The sequence below is a fragment of the Oncorhynchus keta genome, chromosome 3, assembly GCF_023373465.1.
Source record: "Oncorhynchus keta strain PuntledgeMale-10-30-2019 chromosome 3, Oket_V2, whole genome shotgun sequence".
Lineage (NCBI taxonomy): Eukaryota > Metazoa > Chordata > Actinopteri > Salmoniformes > Salmonidae > Oncorhynchus > Oncorhynchus keta.
In genome coordinates, this window is record NC_068423.1 from 34,579,036 (window position 1) to 34,599,657 (window position 20,622).

The 20,622-nt window shown below is 43.0% G+C and overlaps 1 protein-coding gene across 1 annotated transcript in view; it reads right to left on the bottom strand.

The window, feature by feature from the left end:
- The window catches only part of LOC118363521 (signal-induced proliferation-associated 1-like protein 2), a 434,866-nt gene that overhangs the window by 52,374 nt on the left and 361,870 nt on the right, over window positions 1–20,622 (bottom strand). Inside the window, exons 19-20 of the mRNA XM_052497073.1 lie at window positions 19,507–19,726; window positions 16,304–16,435 (exon numbers count right to left, since the gene is read on the bottom strand). Coding sequence (XP_052353033.1) covers window positions 16,304–16,435; window positions 19,507–19,726 — 352 coding nt within the window. The remainder of the gene's footprint in view (window positions 1–16,303; window positions 16,436–19,506; window positions 19,727–20,622) is intronic.

Sequence of the window (20,622 nt, forward strand, 5' to 3'; positions counted from 1 at the left end):
ACACCATACCATTACACCACACCATTACACCATACCATTACACCATACCATTACACCATACCATTATTCATTTACATTACATTTACATTTAAGTCATTTAGCAGATTATTCCATTACACCACACCATTACAACCATTACACCATTACACCATACCATTACACCACACCATTACACCACACCATTACCACCATACCATTACATCATACCATTACACCATACCATTACATCATACCATTACACCATACCATTACACCGCTACCATTAAACCATTACACCATACCATTACACCATACCATTACACCATACCATTACACTATTACACCATACCATTACACCAGACCATTACATTACACCACACCATTACACCATACCATTACACCATACCATTACACCGTACATTACACCATACCATTACACTATTACACCATACCATTACACCCATTACCATTACACCATACCATTACACCAGACTATTACATTACACCATACCATTACACCATATCATTACATCATACATTACACCATACCATTGCAATTATAGCACATTACAATCGCACATTACACTACATACCATTACACTATTACACCATACCATTACACCATGTTCATTACACCATACCATTACACTGTACCATTACACCATACCATTACACTATTACACCATACCACACCATACCATTACACCGCACCATTACAATTATTACACCATACCATTACACTATTACACCATACCATTATATTCATTATTACCATACCATTACACCGCAATTACACTATTACACCATACCATTACACTATTACACCATACCATTGCCACCGTACCATTACACCATTACACCATACCATTACACCATTACACCGTACCATTACACCATATAATTACATCATTTATACCATTACACCACACCATTACACCATACCATTACACCGTACCATTACACCGCACCATTACACCATACCATTACCACCACACCATTACACCATTACACCGTACTATTACACCATACCATTACACCATACCATTACACCATACCATTACACCATTGTACCATTACACCATACCATTACACCACACCACACCATACCATACCCATACCATTACACCATACCATTACACCATTACACTATTACACCAAACAATTACACAGTATCATTATAGCATTTCACCATACCGGTATACCATTACATTACATAATATCTTTATACCATTTTTTTAACCTTTATTTAACGAGGCAGTTAAGTCAGTTAAGAACATATTCTTATTTTCAATGACGGCCCCTGGGAACAGTGGGTTAACTGCCTGTTCAAGGGCAGAATGACAGATTTGTACCTTGTCAGCTTAGGGATTTGAAATTGCAACCTTTCGGCTGCTAGTCCAACAGCTCTAACCACTAGGCTACCCTGCCGCACCATTTCACCATACCATTACACAATACCGTTCCACCATTACACCATACTACTACACCATACCAGTATACCACTATACCACGCCTCTTGCGCTGAGATGCAGTGCCTTAGATCGCTGGGCCACTCGGGAGCCTAAAAATATTGTTGCCAACACATTTTCCTTTGAGGGCCATTGTCCTGGAGGTGGGAAGAGAAAGAAGGAAAATAAGAAGACGAAGACGAAGAAGTGAAGAGTGCCGTACCTTTCTGAGGTCATACTGCAGTTGTCCACAGGATCACTTCCAGTTGGTTGACTTTACCAGTCAGAGTGGAGGGGAGTTGTTCCTGGACAAACACATAGATGTTATAGTGTAGTATAGTGTTGTGATTTGAAGTGGTATAGTATGATACGGTATAGTATGGTATAGTATGGTATGGTATATTTATGGTATGGTATAATATAGTATAGTGTGTTGTTGTATGGTACAGCATAGTATGGTGTAATGTGTATGGTATAGTATGGTATGGTAGAATATAGTATAGTGTGGTTGTATGGTACAGCATAGTATGGTGTAGTAATGTATAGTAATGTATGGTATAGTATGGTATGGTATAATATGGTATGGTATGGTATGGTATAGTACAGTATGGTATAGTAAGAGTATGGAACAGTATAGTAGGGTTCGGTATCGTATAGTATGGTGTGCCATAGTATGATATGATGTGGTATGGTATAGTTTGGTATGGTATAGTATGGTATAGTATGATATGATGTGGTATGGTATAGTATGGTATGGTATAGTATGATTTGATGGTATGGTATAGTATGGTATGGTATAGTATGGTATAGTATGATATGATGTGGTATGGTATAGTATGGTATGGTATAGTATGATTTGATGTGGTATGGTATAGTATGGTATGGTATAGTATGACATAGCATGGTATGCTATAGTATGGCATGCTATGGTATAGTATTGTATGGTATGATATAGTATGGTATTGTATGATATTATGTCGCATGGTATAGTATGGTATGAGGTATAGTATGGTACAGCATAGTATGGTATAGTAGGGCATAGTATAGAATAGTAGGGTATGGTATATTATGGTATAGCATAGTATGGTATAGTAGGTATAGTATAGAATAGTAGGGTATGGTATAGTATGGTATAGCATAGTATGGTATAGTAGGGCATAGTATAGAATAGTAGGGTATGGTATATTATGGTATAGCATAGTATGGTATAGTAAGGCATAGTATAGAATAGTAGGGTATGGTATAGTATGGTATAGCATAGTATGGACTAGTATGGAATAGGTGTAGTATAGTATGGTATAGCTTGGCATGGTATAGCATAGTATGGTATAGTATTGTATGGTATAATATAGTATGGTATAGTATTGTATAGTGTGATATTATGTGCATGGTATCGTATGATGTGGTATGGTATAGTATGGAATGGTATAGTATGGTACAGCATAGAATGGTATAGTATGGCATAGTATATAATAGTAGGGTATGGTATAGTATGGTATAGCATAGTATGGAATGGTATAGTATTGTATAGTATGTTATGGTGTGGTATGGTATAGTATGGTATATTATAGTATGGTAAGGTATAGTATAGTATGGTACGGCATGGTGTGGTATAGTATGGTATAGTATAGTATGGTATGGTATGGTGTAGTACGTATGGTACGGTATGGTACGGTACGGTATAGTATAGTATAATATAGTATGGTATAGTATGGTATAGTATGGTATAGTATAATATAGTATGGTGTGGTATGGTATGGTATGGTATAGTAGGGTATGGCATAGTATAGTACGGTATGGTATATTATAGTATAGTATGGTATAGTATGGTATGGTGTGGTATGGTATAGTATGGTATGGTATAGTATGGTATAGTATGGTATAGTATGGTATGGTGTGGTATGGTATAGTATGGTATAGTATGGTATAGTATGGTATAGTATGGTATGGTATGGTATAGTATGGTATAGTATGGTATGGTATGGTATGGTATAGTATGGTATGGTATAGTATGGTATGGTATAGTATAGTATGGTATGGTATAGTATGGTATAGTATGGTATAGTATGGTATGGTATGGTATAGTATGGTATAGTATGGTATAGTATGGTATGGTGTGGTATGGGTATAGTATGGTATAGTATGGTATAGTATGGTATAGTATGGTATGGTATGGTATAGTATGGTATAGTATGGTATGGTATAGTATGGTATAGTATGGTATGGTATGGTATAGTATGGTATAGTATGGTATGGGTATGGTATAGTATGGTATGGTATAGTATGGTATGGTATGGTATGGTGTAGTATGGTATGGTATAGTATGGTATAGTATGGGTTAGTATGAGTATAGTGTGGTATAGTATAGTATGGTATGGTGTGGTATGGTATAGTATGGTATGGTATAGTATGGTGTAGTATGATATAGTATTGTATAGTATGGTATGGTGTGGTATGGTATAATATGGTATGGTGTGGTACGGTATAGTATGGTAGAGTATGGTATGGTATGGTATGGTGTCGTATGGTATGGTATGTGTATTACAAGTGATGAGGCTCTCACCCTGCCTCTAAGGCGGCCCCTCAGCTGCAGCCACGCGTCTGGCCAGTTCCTTTGAGATTTGGAGCGCCTCGGCCCTCTGCATGTCTGTCATGGTGCAGAAAGACGCCACCCGCTGGTCTGGGACACACAGCAAGCAGGAAACAGGCTCAATCATGATATTGTTAATGTTTGCATGCATCTATAACAATCTCCAATCAACAACATATAACCATAAAGACAGTTAAATTATTTTACAGATTATTTTAAGTAAATTGGGTTTTATTATATGGATAACTTTAAATTGGGTTTAATTATATAGATTATTTAAAATAAATTGGGTTTTAATATATAGATTATTTAAAATAAATTGGGTTTTATTATATAGATTATTTAAAATAAATTGGGTTTTAATATATAGATTATTTAAAATAAATTGGGTTTTAATATATAGATAATTTTAAATAAATTGGGTTTTATTATATAGATTATTTTAAATAATTTGGGTTTTAATAAAATAGATTATTTAAAATAAATTGGGTTTTAATAAATAGATAATTTTAAGTAAATTGGGTTTTATTATATAGATTATTTTAAATAATGTGGGTTTTAATATATAGATTATTTTAAATAATGTGGGTTTTAATAAATAGATTATTTTAAGTAAACTCCTCTCCTCTCCTCTCCCTCTCCCTCTCCTCTCCTCTCCTCTCCTCTCCTCTCCTCTCCTCTCCCTCCTCTCCCTCTCCCTCTCCTCTCCCTCCTCTCCTCTCCTCTCCCCTCCCCTCCCTCCCCTCCCCTCCCCCTCCTCTCCTCTCCCCTCCCCCTCCCCTCCCCTCCCCTCCCCTCCCCTCTCCTCTCCTCCTTCCCTCCTCTCCCCCCCTCCCTCCCCTCCCCTCCCCTCTCCTCTCCCTCTCCCTCCTCTCCCTCTCCCTCTCCCTCTCCCTCTCCTCTCCCCATGTGTCTGAAGAGCCTGCTGCTTGGCTCCTAGAAGGTCTAGATTACAGAGTCGTCTGTCAGGCTGTAGTCATGCGTATTCTAGGCTTACACCAGAACAGCTCTGCCTGCTTTTCTCCCCAACGGAAAACACTGACTTGGTAAGTTACCTTACTATGAGGACAGCTCTAGTCGATCTCTGGGGGCAATCTGTAGTTGCACCATCCATTTTTGGACTTCTGTATTAATGAAAATAACCATTGATTGTGGAATAATATAACTTTGAAATGCCTCAGCAGCTTAGTTTAACAGTCACATTCTATCAGAACCCAAAATAGAAGCTTGTTAACTCTAATGTTTGTAAACAATGTAGTTGAAAACAACACTGCAGAGCCTCAAAGCATGTTTAAAACTAGCATTGTGAGATCATGGATGGTCGGTCATTGAATGCTTGGCTCTATCTAGAGAGGGGTTACATTCTCAGCTCCATCCTCAGCTTTTTACTGAAACAGGGGTGGAAGTCGGGTTGGTTATTGTTTCAACTGCTGATTAATGCTTTACTGCTTTAAAGAGAATGTCCCATAAATGTAGACTCAAATGTACATTTACATTTACATTTAAGTCATTTAGCAGACGCTCTTATCCAGAGCGACTTACAAATTGGTAAATGTAGACTCAAATCAAACCAAATCTCTGAGACAAAAGCCCCTGTCTGTAACACTGAGTGTGTCTGAAATGTCCACCTCCACCTCTTCTCTAAAAACTGGACTACTGTTGACCAGGACCCATAGGGCGTCAGCGTAGCCTAGTGGTTAGAGCGTTGGACTAGTAACCGGAAGGTCAAACCCCCGAGCTGACAAGGTACAGATCTGTCGTTCTGCCCCTGAACAGGCAGTTAACCCACTGTTCCCAGGCCATTGAAAATAAGAATATGTTCTTAACTGACTTGCCTGGTTAAATAAAGGTAAAATAAAAAAATAATAAAATAATAGGGCTCTATATAGTGGACTACTGTTGACCAGGACCCATAGGGCTCTATATAGTGGACAACTGTTGACCAGGACCCATAGGGCTCTATATAGTGGTCTACTGTTGACCAGGACCCATAGGGCTCTATATAGTGGACAACTGTTGACCAGGACCCTTAGGCTCTATATAGTGGACTACTGTTGACCAGGACCCTTAGGGCTCTATATAGTGGACTACTGTTGACCAGGACCCATAGGGCTCTATATAGTGGTCTACTGTTGACCAGGACCCATAGGGCTCTATATAGTGGACTACTGTTGACCAGGAACCATAGGGCTCTATATTGTGGACTACTGTTGACCAGGACCCATAGGGCTCTAAATAGTGGTCTACTGTTGACCAGGACCCACAGGGCTCTATATAGTGGACTACTGTTGACCAGGACCCATAGGGCTCTATAGTGGACTACTGTTGACCAGGACCCACAGGGCTCTATATAGTGGACTACTGTTAACCAGGACCCACAGGGCTCTATATAGTGGACTACTGTTGACCAGGACCCACAGGGCTCTATATAGTGGACTACTGTTAACCAGGACCCACAGGGCTCTATATAGTGGACTACTGTTGACCAGGACCCACAGGGCTCTATATAGTGGACTACTGTTGACCAGGACCCTTAGGGCTCTATATAGTGGACAGGGTGTCAGTTCAGAAACATTGTGTTAGCTGTTTGCATCAGGCTTACAGAAGGTTAGGGAGACCACTCTCTTATTCCATATGAATGGACGGTTTCCCTTCTTGTTCACAGGCTGCGTCACAAAGATGAAACAAAACAGTTCCACGAAAGCAGAGACAGGGACTGAATTGTCTCCCAAATAGCACCCTATTCCCTATTAGTGGACAGGCTCTATATAGTAGAGCCCAGCAGTGCACTGCTTTGAATCAGGACCTATAGGGACTAAGGTGTCATTTGTGATGGAACCATTGACTGAGTCTGGCACTCACATAACAGAAAGGCTGCTTTTCAGGCATTTCCATGTTCCATATTCAATCAAACAACAGAATTGCCTGTAACCCACGTAGACCAGAGAGATGGTTTCTGTGGGAGAGTATTGAAGAGAGGGAGCCACAAAGAGAAGGCAGAGTACTGATTAGAGGAAGGATATTTGATAGAGAGAGAGACGGCAGCGTATTGAATAGAGGAGGGATATTAAAGAGAGGGAGAGAGAGAGACCGCTTGGCTAGAGGCTACAGAGAGAGCAACTTGGCGAGAGGCTACAGAGAGAGGCAGAGAGAGACAGCTTGGCCAGAGGCTACAGAGAGAGACAGAGAGAGACAGCCTGGCTAGAGGCTACAGAGAGAGGCAGAGAGAGACAGCTTGGCTAGAGGCTACAGAGAGAGGCAGAGAGAGACAGCTTGGCTAGAGGCTACAGAGAGAGGCAGAGAGAGACAGCTTGGCTAGAGGCTACAGAGAGAGGCAGAGAGAGACAGCTTGGCGAGAGGCTACAGAGAGAGGCAGAGAGAGAGACAGCTTGGCTAGAGTCTACAGAGAGAGGCAGAGAGAGACAGCTTGGCTAGAGGCTACAGAGAGAGGCAGAGAGAGACAGCTTGGCGAGAGGCTACAGAGAGAGACAGCTTGGCTAGAGGCTACAGAGAGAGACAGTGAGAGACAGCTTGGCTAGAGGCTACAGAGAGAGGAAGCTTGGCTAGAGGCTACAGAGAGAGACAGAGGGAGACAGAGAGAGACAGCTTGGCTAGAGGCTACAGAGAGAGGCAGAGAGAGACAGCTTGGCTAGAGGCTACAGAGAGACAGAGGGAGACAGAGAGGACAGCTTGGCTAGAGGCTACAGAGAGAAGCAGAGAGAGACAGCTTGGCTACAGGTTACAGAGAGAGAGACAGAGGGAGACAGAGAGGGTAGCTTGGCGAGAGGCTACAGAGCGAGGCAGACAGAGACAGCTTGGCTAGAGACTACAGAGAGAGACAGTGAGAGACAGCTTGGCTAGAGGCTACAGAGAGAGACAGCTTGGCTAGAGGCTACAGAGAGAGACAGCTTGGCTAGGGCTACAGAGAGACAGCTTGGCTAGAGGCTACACAGAGAGACAGTGAGAGACAGCTTGGCTAGAGGCTACAGAGAGAGAGACAGTGAGAGACAGCTTGGCTAGAGGCTACAGAGAGAGACAGCTTGGCTAGAGGCTACAGAGAGAGGCAGAGAGAGACAGTCTTGGCGAGAGGCTACAGAGAGAGGCAGAGAGAGACAGCTTGGCTAGAGGCTACAGAGAGAGACAGTGAGAGACAGCTTGGCTAGAGGCTACAGAGAGACAGCTTGGCTAGAGGCTACACAGAGAGACAGTGAGAGACAGCTTGGCTAGAGGCTACAGAGAGAGACAGTGAGAGACAGCTTGGCTAGAGGCTACAGAGAGACAGCTTGGCTAGAGGCTACAGAGAGAGACAGAGGAGACAGAGAGACAGCTTGGCTAGAGGGCTACAGAGAGAGACAGAGGGAGACAGAGAGAGACAGCTTGGCTAGAGGCTACAGAGAGGCAGAGAGAGACAGCTTGGCTAGAGGCTACAGAGAGAGACAGGGGAGACAGAGAGAGACAGCTTGGCTAGAGGCTACAGAGAGAGGCAGAGAGAGACAGCTTGGCTAGAGGCTACAGAGAGCAGCTTGGCTAGAGGCTACAGAGAGACAGAGAGAGACAGCTTGGCTAGAGGCTACAGAGAGAGGCAGAGAGACAGCTTGGCTAGAGGCTACAGAGAGAGACAGAGGAGACAAAGAGAGACAGCTTGGCTGAGCATCTTTGAATCATGCCAAATTAGTAGTTAGTAGTCATAAACCAAGCAGACACAGAGTGTGTGTGTGTGTGTGTGTGTGTGCGTGCGTGTGTGCGTGCGTGCCTGTGCCTGTGCCTGTGCCTGTGCGTGCGTGCGTGCGTGTGTGTGTGTGTGTGCGTGCGCGCGTGTGCGTAGTGAAAGTGATCAACAACTACAACAGATCAAGTCTCAGACAGGCAGAGGTTATTCAGGAGGTTGATCTCTCCTCTGTCTCTATCAACAGTATTGATGGTAAATGACTTAAATCCAGGCAAGGAGAAGAGTAAATGCTATGAATAGACAGCTAGCTAGTAGACCATAGAGAAGAGAAACTGAGGCACAGAGAAAGAGCCAGGGAGAGCCAATGCCGTTCAATCACTATTGTCTGCAGGGGACTGAGAGGAAATACAATTATCTAATAATTGATTGGATTTAAATAGCACTTTCTACCAACTGAGGTAGTCAAAGAGCTTTCCATAGTAGTGGGAAACATCTCATCCACCATCAATGTGTAGCACCCACCTGGGTGATGCACGGCGACCATTTGTGAATCGCCACCTGGACTCAGTGTTATGAAGCAAAATGTTTAATTGTGTTTTTTTTTAATTGGATAAATCTAGAGTCAGAGCTAACAAATAGTATATCATATCATTCTGCTTTCAACTTGTAAACTCACTTTTAAGAAAATGGCCTGTGACTGTTTTGGTATCTAGTGAAGAGCTCTTCTTTATCTACACCCATTCAGTATCGTTCACACCCTGTTAAGCTTTAGCCCCACCCATCTCGTTTCGCTCTCGGAGCGTTCTGAATGAACACTTGACTCTCTGGCTGATGATTGGTTTAACTCTGGATAACATGAAACAGCCTAACCAACTCTGAAGGCAAAAATGCCATTACGTTTCTTTGCCAACGTTTACTGACACCGGCCATATTCAACAGGTGTTTAGCTTAAGACATGCACCTAGCTAGGTAACCTAATAAACAACGAACCTAGCTAGCTAAACAACGAACCTAGCTAGGTAAACAACGAACCTAGCTAGCTAAACAACGAACCTAGCTAGCTAAACAACAAACCTAGCTAGGTAAACAACGAACCTAGCTAGCTAAACAACGAACCTAGCTAGGTAAACAACAAACCTAGCTAGGTAAACAACGAACCTAGCTAGCTAAACAACGAACCTAGCTAGGTAAACAACGAACCTAGCTAGCTAAACAACGAACCTAGCTAGGTAAACAACACGTAGGATCACACATGTCACACATGTCACATAACATTAGCTAAAGAGCAGTTGGCTAGTTAACCAACAATGAACGTGTCATTACTACATTGCATGAATCTGCTGGGAGCTAACCAAACAAGTTCAATGTTAGCTAGCTAACAATAGGCTCTGACTAGCAAAGTAAACGGCTCTGGGATACGAATAATAACATCATACATGTAACGTTATCTAGCTAGCTAGCTAACAGTACATTTTAGCTTAAATTAAACTACTTTCTGTCAAAATGTAAAATGTGTAATATCTGAAAATGTAGCTAGCTAATGCTAGACTATCTAACATGTATACATCATCATGTATGATGGACGCATCTCCCTGTCACGGATGCCATACCACGGTTGCCCTTAGTTTGAAGATGTAATCCGGAGACAGGTATTTTCTCCATCTCTTTAACTATCATACTCTAATTCCACTGATTTCAAAACTTGATCCTCCAGAAAGTGGAGAGCAACACTTATGCAGCTCCACTACACATTTTTTTTAAAAAGCTGCGTTCTACAGGATTACCAACAGGCTGACCAGCTCCAATAGACAGAAGCCTTCAATATGGCAGACCAATCCGAACCCATTTCTCGGCATGTCCAGCCTACACATTATTTCAGCCAATCATCGCTAGTGGGAAGGTTCCTCGCTTTTTCTGTGGCTTAACCAACAAGGCTCTTAATTTAATATATTCATATTTACAGATGGTTATACATGTTTGTTATTAAGGCACATGAAAGTTCACGTGTTCCAGAAGGTATTTCTGCCAAAAAACAAAAACAATAAAAAGATAAACTAGTGATGTATTGACTTCCGACTAGTTTCCTGAAATGGGTCACATTAGTGTGCCAGATTGATCTACACACATCCGATATCAGGTGGAGAGGTGAGGAGTGATATATGCTAATTAGGAATGAGGACGATTTGGTGGCCATGATGAGAATTTTGTCATGACACCAGGGTTAAAAATCCTACTCTTAGGATAAATGCCATGGGATTTTTAATGACAACAGAGAGTCAGGACACCCATTTAATGTCCCATCCAAAAAACATCAGCGAAGTGACCCTTCAATGCGCTGGGAGCAGAGGAACAGTGCCCCCTACTGGGCTCAACACGCTTCCAGCAGCATCTGGTCTCATTTCCAAGGACCGACCAGGACCAACCCTGATTAGCTTCAGAGGCAAGCTAGCAGTCTGATGCAGGATGGTTTTAGGTTAGGGATTTCAGCTCAGTGAAATGATGGGTCTCTCTTCGTCAGAGCTTCTACAGTAGTTAGAAATTCGTCAGTAGTTAGAGATTATACAGTAGTTAGAGATCCTACAGTAGTTAGAACTTCTACAGTAGTTAGAACTTCGACAGTAGTTAGATTCTACAGTAGTTAGAGTTTCTACAGTAGTTAACACTTCTAATGTAGTTAGATAATCTACTGTAGTTAACACTACTATAGTAGTTAGAGATTCTACAGTAGTTAGAGATACTACAGTAGTTAGAACTTATACAGTAGTTAGAGATTCTACAGTAGTTAGATTCTACAGAACGAGAGATTATACAGTAGTTGGACATCCTACAGTAGTTAACACTTCTATTGTAGTTAGATATTCTACAGTAGTTAACACTTCTACTGTAGTTAGACATTCTAGAGTAGTTAGAGATTCTACAGTAGTTAGAACTTCTAAGGGAGTTAGAGATCCTACGGGAGTTAGATTTTACATGATAGTTACAGCTTCTACTGTAGATAGAGATTCTACTGTAGTTAAAACTTCTACTGTAGTTAGAGCTTCTACGGTAGTTAGAGCTTCTATGGTAGTTAGAGATTCTACAGAAGTTAGAGATGAACCCAAAACAACAGATTGGAAGTGTAGTGGGAAGGAGAGAGAGAACGACTAACACAAAGCAACATATTGGAAGTGTAGTGGGAAGGAGAGAGGAGAACGACTAACACAAAGCAACAGATTGAAGTGTAGTGGGAAGGAGAGAGAGAACGACTAACACAAAGCAACAGATTGGAAGTGTAGTGGGAAGGAGAGGAGAACGACTAACACAAAGCAACAGATTGGAAGTGTAGTGGAAGGAGAGAGGAGAACGACTAACACAAAGCAACAGATTGGAAGTGTAGTGGGAAGGAGAGAGGAGAACGACTAACACAAAGCAACAGATTGGAAGTGTAGTGGGAAAGAGAGAGGAGAACGCTAACACAAAGCAACAGATTGGAAGTGTAGTGGGAAGGAGAGAGGAGAACGGCTAACACAAAGCAACAGATTGGAAGTGTAGTGGGAAGGAGAGAGGAGCGAGACTTACACAAAGCAACAGATTGGAAGTGTAGTGGGAAGGAGAGGAGAACGACTAACACAAAGCAACAGATTGGAAGTGTAGTGGGAAGGAGAGAGGAGCGAGACTAACACAAAGCAACAGATTGGAAGTGTAGTGGGAAGGAGAGAGGAGAACGGCTAACACAAAGCAACAGATTGGAAGTGTAGTGGGGAAGGAGAGAGGACTAACACAAAGCAACAGATTGGAAGTGTAGTGGGGAAGGAGAGAGGAGAACGACTAACACAAAGCAACAGATTGGAAGTGTAGTGGGAAGGAGAGAGGAGAACGACTAACACAAAGCAACAGATTGGAAGTGTAGTGGAAGGAGAGAGTAGAACGACTAACACAAAGCAACAGATTGGAAGTGTAGTGGGAAGGAGAGAGGAGAACGACTAACACAAAGCAACAGATTGGAAGTGTAGTGGGAAGGAGAGAGGAGAACGACTAACACAAAGCAACAGATTGGAAGTGTAGTGGGAAGGAGAGAGTAGAACGACTAACACAAAAGCAACAGATTGGAAGTGTAGTGGGAAGGAGAGAGGAGAACGACTAACACAAAACAACAAATTGGAAGTGTAGTGGGAAGGAGAGAGGAGAACGACTAACACAAAACAACAGATTGGAAGTGTAGTGGGAAGGAGAGAGGAGAACGACTAACACAAAACAACAGATTGGAAGTGTAGTGGGAAGGAGAGAGGAGAACGACTAACACAAAGCAACAGATTAAAAGTGTAGTGGGAAGGAGAGGAGAACGACTAACATAAAGCAACAGATTGGAAGTGTAGTGGGAAGGAGAGAGGAGAACGGCTAACACAAAGCAACAGATTGGAAGTGTAGTGGGAAGGAGAGAGGGGAGCGAGACTTACACAAAGCAACAGATTGGAAGTGTAGTGGGAAGGAGAGAGGAGAACGACTAACACAAAGCAACAGATTGGAAGTGTAGTGGGAAGGAGAGAGGAGCGAGACTAACACAAAGCAACAGATTGGAAGTGTAGTGGGAAGGAGAGAGGAGAACGGCTAACACAAAGCAACAGATTGGAAGTGTAGTGGGGAAGGAGAGAGGACTAACACAAAGCAACAGATTGGAAGTGTAGTGGGAAGGAGAGAGGAGAACGACTAACACAAAGCAACAGATTGGAAGTGTAGTGGGAAGGAGAGAGGAGAACGACTAACACAAAGCAACAGATTGGAAGTGTAGTGGGAAGGAGAGAGTAGAACGACTAACACAAAGCAACAGATTGGAAGTGTAGTGGGAAGGAGAGAGGAGAACGACTAACACAAAGCAACAGATTGGAAGTGTAGTGGGAAGGAGAGAGGAGAACGACTAACACAAAGCAACAGATTGGAAGTGTAGTGGGAAGGAGAGAGTAGAACGACTAACACAAAGCAACAGATTGGAAGTGTAGTGGGAAGGAGAGAGGAGAACGACTAACACAAAACAACAGATTGGAAGTGTAGTGGGAAGGAGAGAGGAGAACGACTAACACAAAACAACAGATTGGAAGTGTAGTGGGAAGGAGAGAGGAGAACGACTAACACAAACAACAGATTGGAAGTGTAGTGGGAAGGAGAGAGGAGAACGACTAACACAAAGCAACAGATTAAAAGTGTAGTGGGAAGGAGAGAGGAGAACGACTAACATAAAGCAACAGATTGGAAGTGTAGTGGGAAGGAGAGAGGAGAACGGCTAACACAAAGCAACAGATTGGAAGTGTAGTGGGAAGGAGAGAGGAGCGAGACTTACACAAAGCAACAGATTGGAAGTGTAGTGGGAAGGAGAGAGGAGAACGACTAACACAAAGCAACAGATTGGAAGTGTAGTGGGAAGGAGAGAGAGCGAGACTAACACAAAGCAACAGATTGGAAGTGTAGTGGGAAGGAGAGAGGAGAACGGCTAACACAAAGCAACAGATTGGAAGTGTAGTGGGAAGGAGAGAGGACTAACACAAAGCAACAGATTGGAAGTGTAGTGGGAAGGAGAGAGGAGAGGAGAGCGACTAACACAAAGCAACAGATTGGAAGTGTAGTGGGAAGGAGAGAGGAGAACGACTAACACAAAGCAACAGATTGGAAGTGTAGTGGGAAGGAGAGGGAGAACGACTAACACAAAGCAACAGATTGGAAGTGTAGTGGGAAGGAGAGGACTAACACAAAGCAACAGATTGGAAGTGTAGTGGGAAGGAGAGAGGAGAACGACTAACACAAAGCAACAGATTGGAAGTGTAGTGGGAAGGAGAGAGGAGAACGACTAACACAAAGCAACAGATTGGAAGTGTAGTGGGAAGGAGAGAGTAGAACGACTAACACAAAGCAACAGATTGGAAGTGTAGTGGGAAGGAGAGAGGAGAACGACTAACACAAAGCAACAGATTGGAAGTGTAGTGGGAAGGAGAGAGGAGAACGACTAACACAAAGCAACAGATTGGAAGTGTAGTGGGAAGGAGAGGGAGAACGACTAACACAAAACAACAGATTGGAAGTGTAGTGGGAAGGAGAGAGGAGAGCGACTAACACAAAAACAACAGATTGGAAGTGTAGTGGGAAGGAGAGAGGAGAACGACTAACACAAAACAACAGATTGGAAGTGTAGTGGGAAGGAGAGAGAGAACGACTAACACAAAACAACAGATTGGAAGTGTAGTGGGAAGGAGAGAGGAGAACGACTAACACAAAGCAACAGATTAAAAGTGTAGTGGGAAGGAGAGAGGAGAACGACTAACATAAAGCAACAGATTGGAAGTGTAGTGGGAAGGAGAGAGGAGAACGACTAACACAAAGCAACAGATTGGAAGTGTAGTGGGAAGGAGAGAGGAGAACGACTAACACAAAGCAACAGATTGGAAGTGTAGTGGGAAGGAGAGAGAGGAGCTTGAGACTTACACAAAGCAACAGATTGGAAGTGTAGTGGGAAGGAGAGAGGAGAACGACTAACACAAAGCAACAGATTGGAAGTGTAGTGGGAAGGAGAGAGGACTAACACAAAGCAACAGATTGGAAGTGTAGTGGGAAGGAGAGAGGAGAACGACTAACACAAAGCAACAGATTGGAAGTGTAGTGGGAAGGAGAGAGGAGAACGACTAACACAAAGCAACAGATTGGAAGTGTAGTGGGAAGGAGAGAGGGACTAACACAAAGCAACAGATTGGAAGTGTAGTGGGAAGGAGAGAGGAGAACGACTAACACAAAGCAACAGATTGGAAGTGTAGTGGGAAGGAGAGAGGAGAACGACTAACACAATGCAACAGATTGGAAGTGTAGTGGGAAGGAGAGAGGAGAACGACTAACACAAAGCAACAGATTGGAAGTGTAGTGGGAAGGAGAGAGGAGAACGACTAACACAAAGCAACAGATTGGAAGTGTAGTGGGAAGGAGAGAGGAGCGAGACTAACACAAAGCAACAGATTGGAAGTGTAGTGGGAAGGAGAGGAGCGAGACTTACACAAAACAACAGATTGGAAGTGTAGTGGAAGGAGAGAGGAGAACGACTAACACAAAACAACAGATTGGAAGTGTAGTGGGAAGGAGAGAGGAGAACGACTAACACAAAGCAACAGATTGGAAGTGTAGTGGGAAGGAGAGAGCGAGACTAACACAAGCAACAGATTGGAAGTGTAGGGGAAGGAGAGAGGAGAACGACTAACACAAAGCAACAGATTGGAAGTGTAGTGGGAAGGAGAGAGGAGAACGACTAACACAAAGCAACAGATTGGAAGTGTAGTGGGAAGGAGAGAGGAGAACGACTAACACAAAGCAACAGATTGATGTGTAGTGGGAAGGAGAGGAGAAACGACTAACACAAAGCAGCAGATTGGAAGTGTAGTGGGAAGGAGAGAGGAGCGAGACTAACACAAAGCAACAGATTGGAAGTGTAGTGGGAAGGAGAGAGGAGAGCGACTAACACAAAGCAACAGATTGGAAGTGTAGTGGGAAGGAGAGAGGAGCGAGACTAACACAAAGCAGCTACAATATCAAACAGTGGCGGTAACACACATGCTCACTATCACACAGACGCTAATGCACATACACACACACTCCCCAGTTTCTTACCTTCGAAAGTGCGTGCAGCGTCTACCAGGTGTGACCAGTCGAGTCCGGAGGCGGAGTCAGGGAGGGGCATGAGACCAGGGTCGTTGAACTTTGACCTGTCAGCCAGCGAGCCGTCAGAGAACCAGAACTCATCTCGAGAAAGAGAGGGAAAGAAGACAGGCAGGTCAATGACCAGCACACACATGGTTTTTGACTTCAGGAAATTTTTAGATTAATCCAAATGTATGAATCTCTAGCACAGAACCAGAGAAAATGTCTAACAGGCCGTCCTGGAGAAGGCCCTTATAACCAATAACAGGAACAACTGTTGTGTCAACAAGTTCACTAAATCTTGTAAGAAAGACCAAACAAGACTCAGTGTCCTTGGCTAGGAGACGTACACAAGACCCAGTCTCCTTGGCCAGGAGCCGTACCCAAGACCCAGTGTCCTTGGCTAGGAGCCCTCCACAAGACCCAGTGTCCTTGGCTAGGAGCCCTCCACAAGACCCAGTGTCCTTGGCTAGGAGCCCTCCACAAGACCCTGTGTCCTTGGCTAGGAGCCCTCCACAAGACCCTGTGTCCTTGGCTAGGAGCCCTCCACAAGACCCTGTATCCTTGGCTAGGAGCCCTCCACAAGACCCTGTGTCCTTGGCTAGGAGCCCTCCACAAGGTCCTGTGTCCTTGGCCAGGAGCCCTCCACAAGACCCAGTGTCCTTGGCTAGGAGCCCTCCACAAGACCCAATGTCCTTGGCTGGGAGACGTCCACAAGACCAAGTGTCCTTGGCTGGGAGACGTACCCAAGACCAAGTGAGCATTACAGCATCTCTCCTCTCTCCTCTGAAGAAGCTGTCTGAAGGGTAATAAATGGCTTGTCTCACTGGATGTCTTCATGTCTCAATCAACAACCCCTTTCGTAATGTTCAATTTCAATTTAAGGGGCTTTATGCTTTATGTTTACATTGTCAAAGCAAGTCAAAAAGAAAAACAATACAAAATTAAACATTAAACTCATAAAGATTCCAAAGGAATAGAGACATTTCAAATGTCATATTATGTCTATATACAGTGTTGTAATGATGTAACACATCATATTATATACAGTGTTGTAATGATGTAACACATCATATTATATACAGTGTTGTAATGATGTAACACATCATATTATATACAGTGTTGTAATGATGTAACACATCATATTATATACAGTGTTGTAATGATGTAACACATCATATTATATACAGTGTTGTAATGATGTAACACATCATATTATATACAGTGTTGTAATGATGTAACACATCATATTATATACAGTGTTGTAATGATGTAACACATCATATTATATACAGTGTTGTAATGATGTAACACATCATATTATATACAGTGTTGTAATGATGTGAAAATAGTTAAAGTACAAAAGGGAAAATAAATAAGCATAAATATGGGTTGTATTTACAATGGTGTTTGTTCTTCACTGGTTGCCCTTTTCTTGCGGCAACAGGTCACAAATATTGCTGCTGTGATGTCACACTGTGGTATTTCACCCAGTAGATATGGAGTTTATCACAATTGGATTTGTTTTCTAATTCTTTAGAAATCTGTGTAATCTGAGGGAAATATGTGTCTCTAATATGGTCATACATTGGGAATGAGGTTAGGAAGTGCAGCTCAGTTTCCACCTCATTTTGTGGGCAGTGAGCACATAGCCTGTCTTCTCTTGAGAGCCATGTCTGCCAACGGCGTCCTTTCTCAATAGCAAGGCTATGCTCGCTGAGTCTGTAAATAGTCAAAGCTTTCCTTAAGTTTGGGTCAGTCACAGTGGTCAGGTATTCTGACACTGTGTACTCTCTGTTTAGGGGCCAAATAACATTCAAGTTTGCTCATTCTAGTTTTTCTTTCCAATGTGTCAGGTAATTATCTTTTTGTTTTCTCGTGATTTGGTTGGGTCTAATTGTGTTGCTGTCATGGGGCTCTGTGGGGTCAGTTTGTGTTTGTGAACAGAGCCCCAGGACCAGATTGCTTAGGGGACTCTAAGCAATATGTGTCTATGTTAATCTCTCTGTAGGGGATGGATTTGTTAGGGAAGGTTTGGGAATGACTTCCTTTTAGGTGGTTGTAGAATTTAACGACTCGTTTCTGGATTTTGATAATCAGCAGGTATCGGTCTAACTTTGCTCTGCATTCATTATTTGGTGCTTTAGGTTGTACTCTCCCTCCCTATCCTTTCACTTCCACTATTCCACTGCCTCTCTCTCTCTCTCTCTCTCTCTCTCTCTCTCTCTCTCTCTCTCTCTCTCTCTCTCTCTCTCTCTCCTCCTCTCCTCTCTCTCCTCTCTCTCTCCCTTCCCTTCTCTCCTCTCTCTCTCCCTTCCCTTCTCTCCTCTCTCTCTCCCCTTCTCTCCTCTCTCTTTCTCTCTCTCTTCCCTCCTCTCTCTCCTTGGTCACTATCTCTCCCTCTCCCTCTCTATCTCTTTGTCTCTCTCTTTGCTCTCTCCTCTCTTTCAGCACTCTCCTTGACAGACAGGGAATGTAATATAAAGGCTCTTATTTCACAGAGAACACTTTGAAAGTGACAGGAGAGGGAGAGAGGGGAGAGCGAGCAAGAGAGTGAGAGAGAGATAATTCACTCCCTCCAATTTGAGTCTCAACTATTTACCAAATTGGTAGGTTTTAGTGTGGAGGAGAAAGATAGAGAGAAGAGAGAGCTCATGTAACAGCTACCCTTCACAACAATCAGGCATCCATCAGGCATGACAGTTACAAGAAGGCAACAGGAAAAGAGACAGCTAAGAGCGTTAAGAGAGAAGAACCAGCTAAGAAGGTTAAGAGAGAAGAACCAGCGAAGAGGGCAAGAGAGAAGAACCAGCTAAGAGGATGAACAGCAGCACTTCAAAGACATTCTCTTTATCTCAACAGAGCACTGAATACCAATATGGAAATGAAACCGAGGAAGGGAGAGGAGAGACAGACAGGGTCTGACAGGTGAACAGGACATTCTGTGTGACTGACAGTATAGCTGTCCTAATGAGGATTGAGCATGTTCATGTCAGAGACCTCCTCCTCTCAGCTGGTCAGTCAGGACACAGCTGTCCAACTCATGCAATCTCAGTGTGAGTGCCTCAAGCGTTCAATCTCAGTGAACATTAGCTGGTTGTGACAGGTCTTAATGCACCTTAATGACAGACGCATTTCCATTGTATGTCTGGATGTGTTTGTGCAATACTTACTCCTGAGGTTGGAGCCCCCCTGTCCTGGCATGCGTGGTGGCAGGGTGGCGTGATAGGGTGGAGTGGTGGAGAACAGGATGTCATTGGGCAGCGCCTGGTCCAGCATGGAGCTATGAGAGGAGGCGTAGGACGAGCCCTTTCTGTTGCTGCTACACACACTCTCGTCTGATAGGGTACGGTACAGGGAGCGCCGTGGTGATAGGCTGCCCGTCGCAGACATCTGGAGGGGGGAACAGAACACATCAACACACATTCACAACAAGAGCAGATCTGCTCCTTCCCAGCTAACAACGAATTCCCAGAAATGTATAGAACGTTCCTTTCCGTTCCTCTAAGAGTCTCATTAGATTATTAACTAAGGATTCCATAGGAATGTTCCCCTGATGTACAAGGAAGGTTTCCAACAGACAATTACCTTAATGTCAAATAGGACTTATCCAGAATGTGGTTACCATGTTCTCAGAATGTAAGCTCCGGGGGCTGGCCACCATCCCCCCCGCCCCCACACACACACACACACACACACACAGTTCCCCGAGAGCTGCCATCCATTCCCCACCCCCAAGCAATACCAGTAAAACGTTTGTATAATTGAAACTTTTAGAGACCGGATTAGTGCTTTTATATGTAATAATCTCAACCCACACAGTGCATATTCATTATATAGATAGGCATGCTTTATCTTGTCTGGTTTATCATCCCAGATAAAATTAAGAAAATAAATTTGCTCATATGATTTGAAAAACAAATCATCAGGAGTAGGCAGGGCCATAAGTGAGTAAAGTGAGATATGACTAAGGAGTTAATCAGGGTAATTGTTCCATAAATAGACAGGTATTTACCTCTCCATGGTTGCAGGATCATGTCGATTTTTACTAGGATTCTATTGAAATTAATTGTGGAGAGCTTATTTATATATTTTGTGAAATGAATGTATGTTTACTTCACCATCAGCCCATTTTATAGGTAAACTGCATGGTAATGGAATGGTTGTATTTTTTAAAGATCTAATATTTAATATTGTATACTTATCATAATTAGGTTCTGGTCCAGAAAATTTTGCAAGATCTTAAATGAGACATTGCAGGGATCTAACTTGCAGACTTAATATAAAAC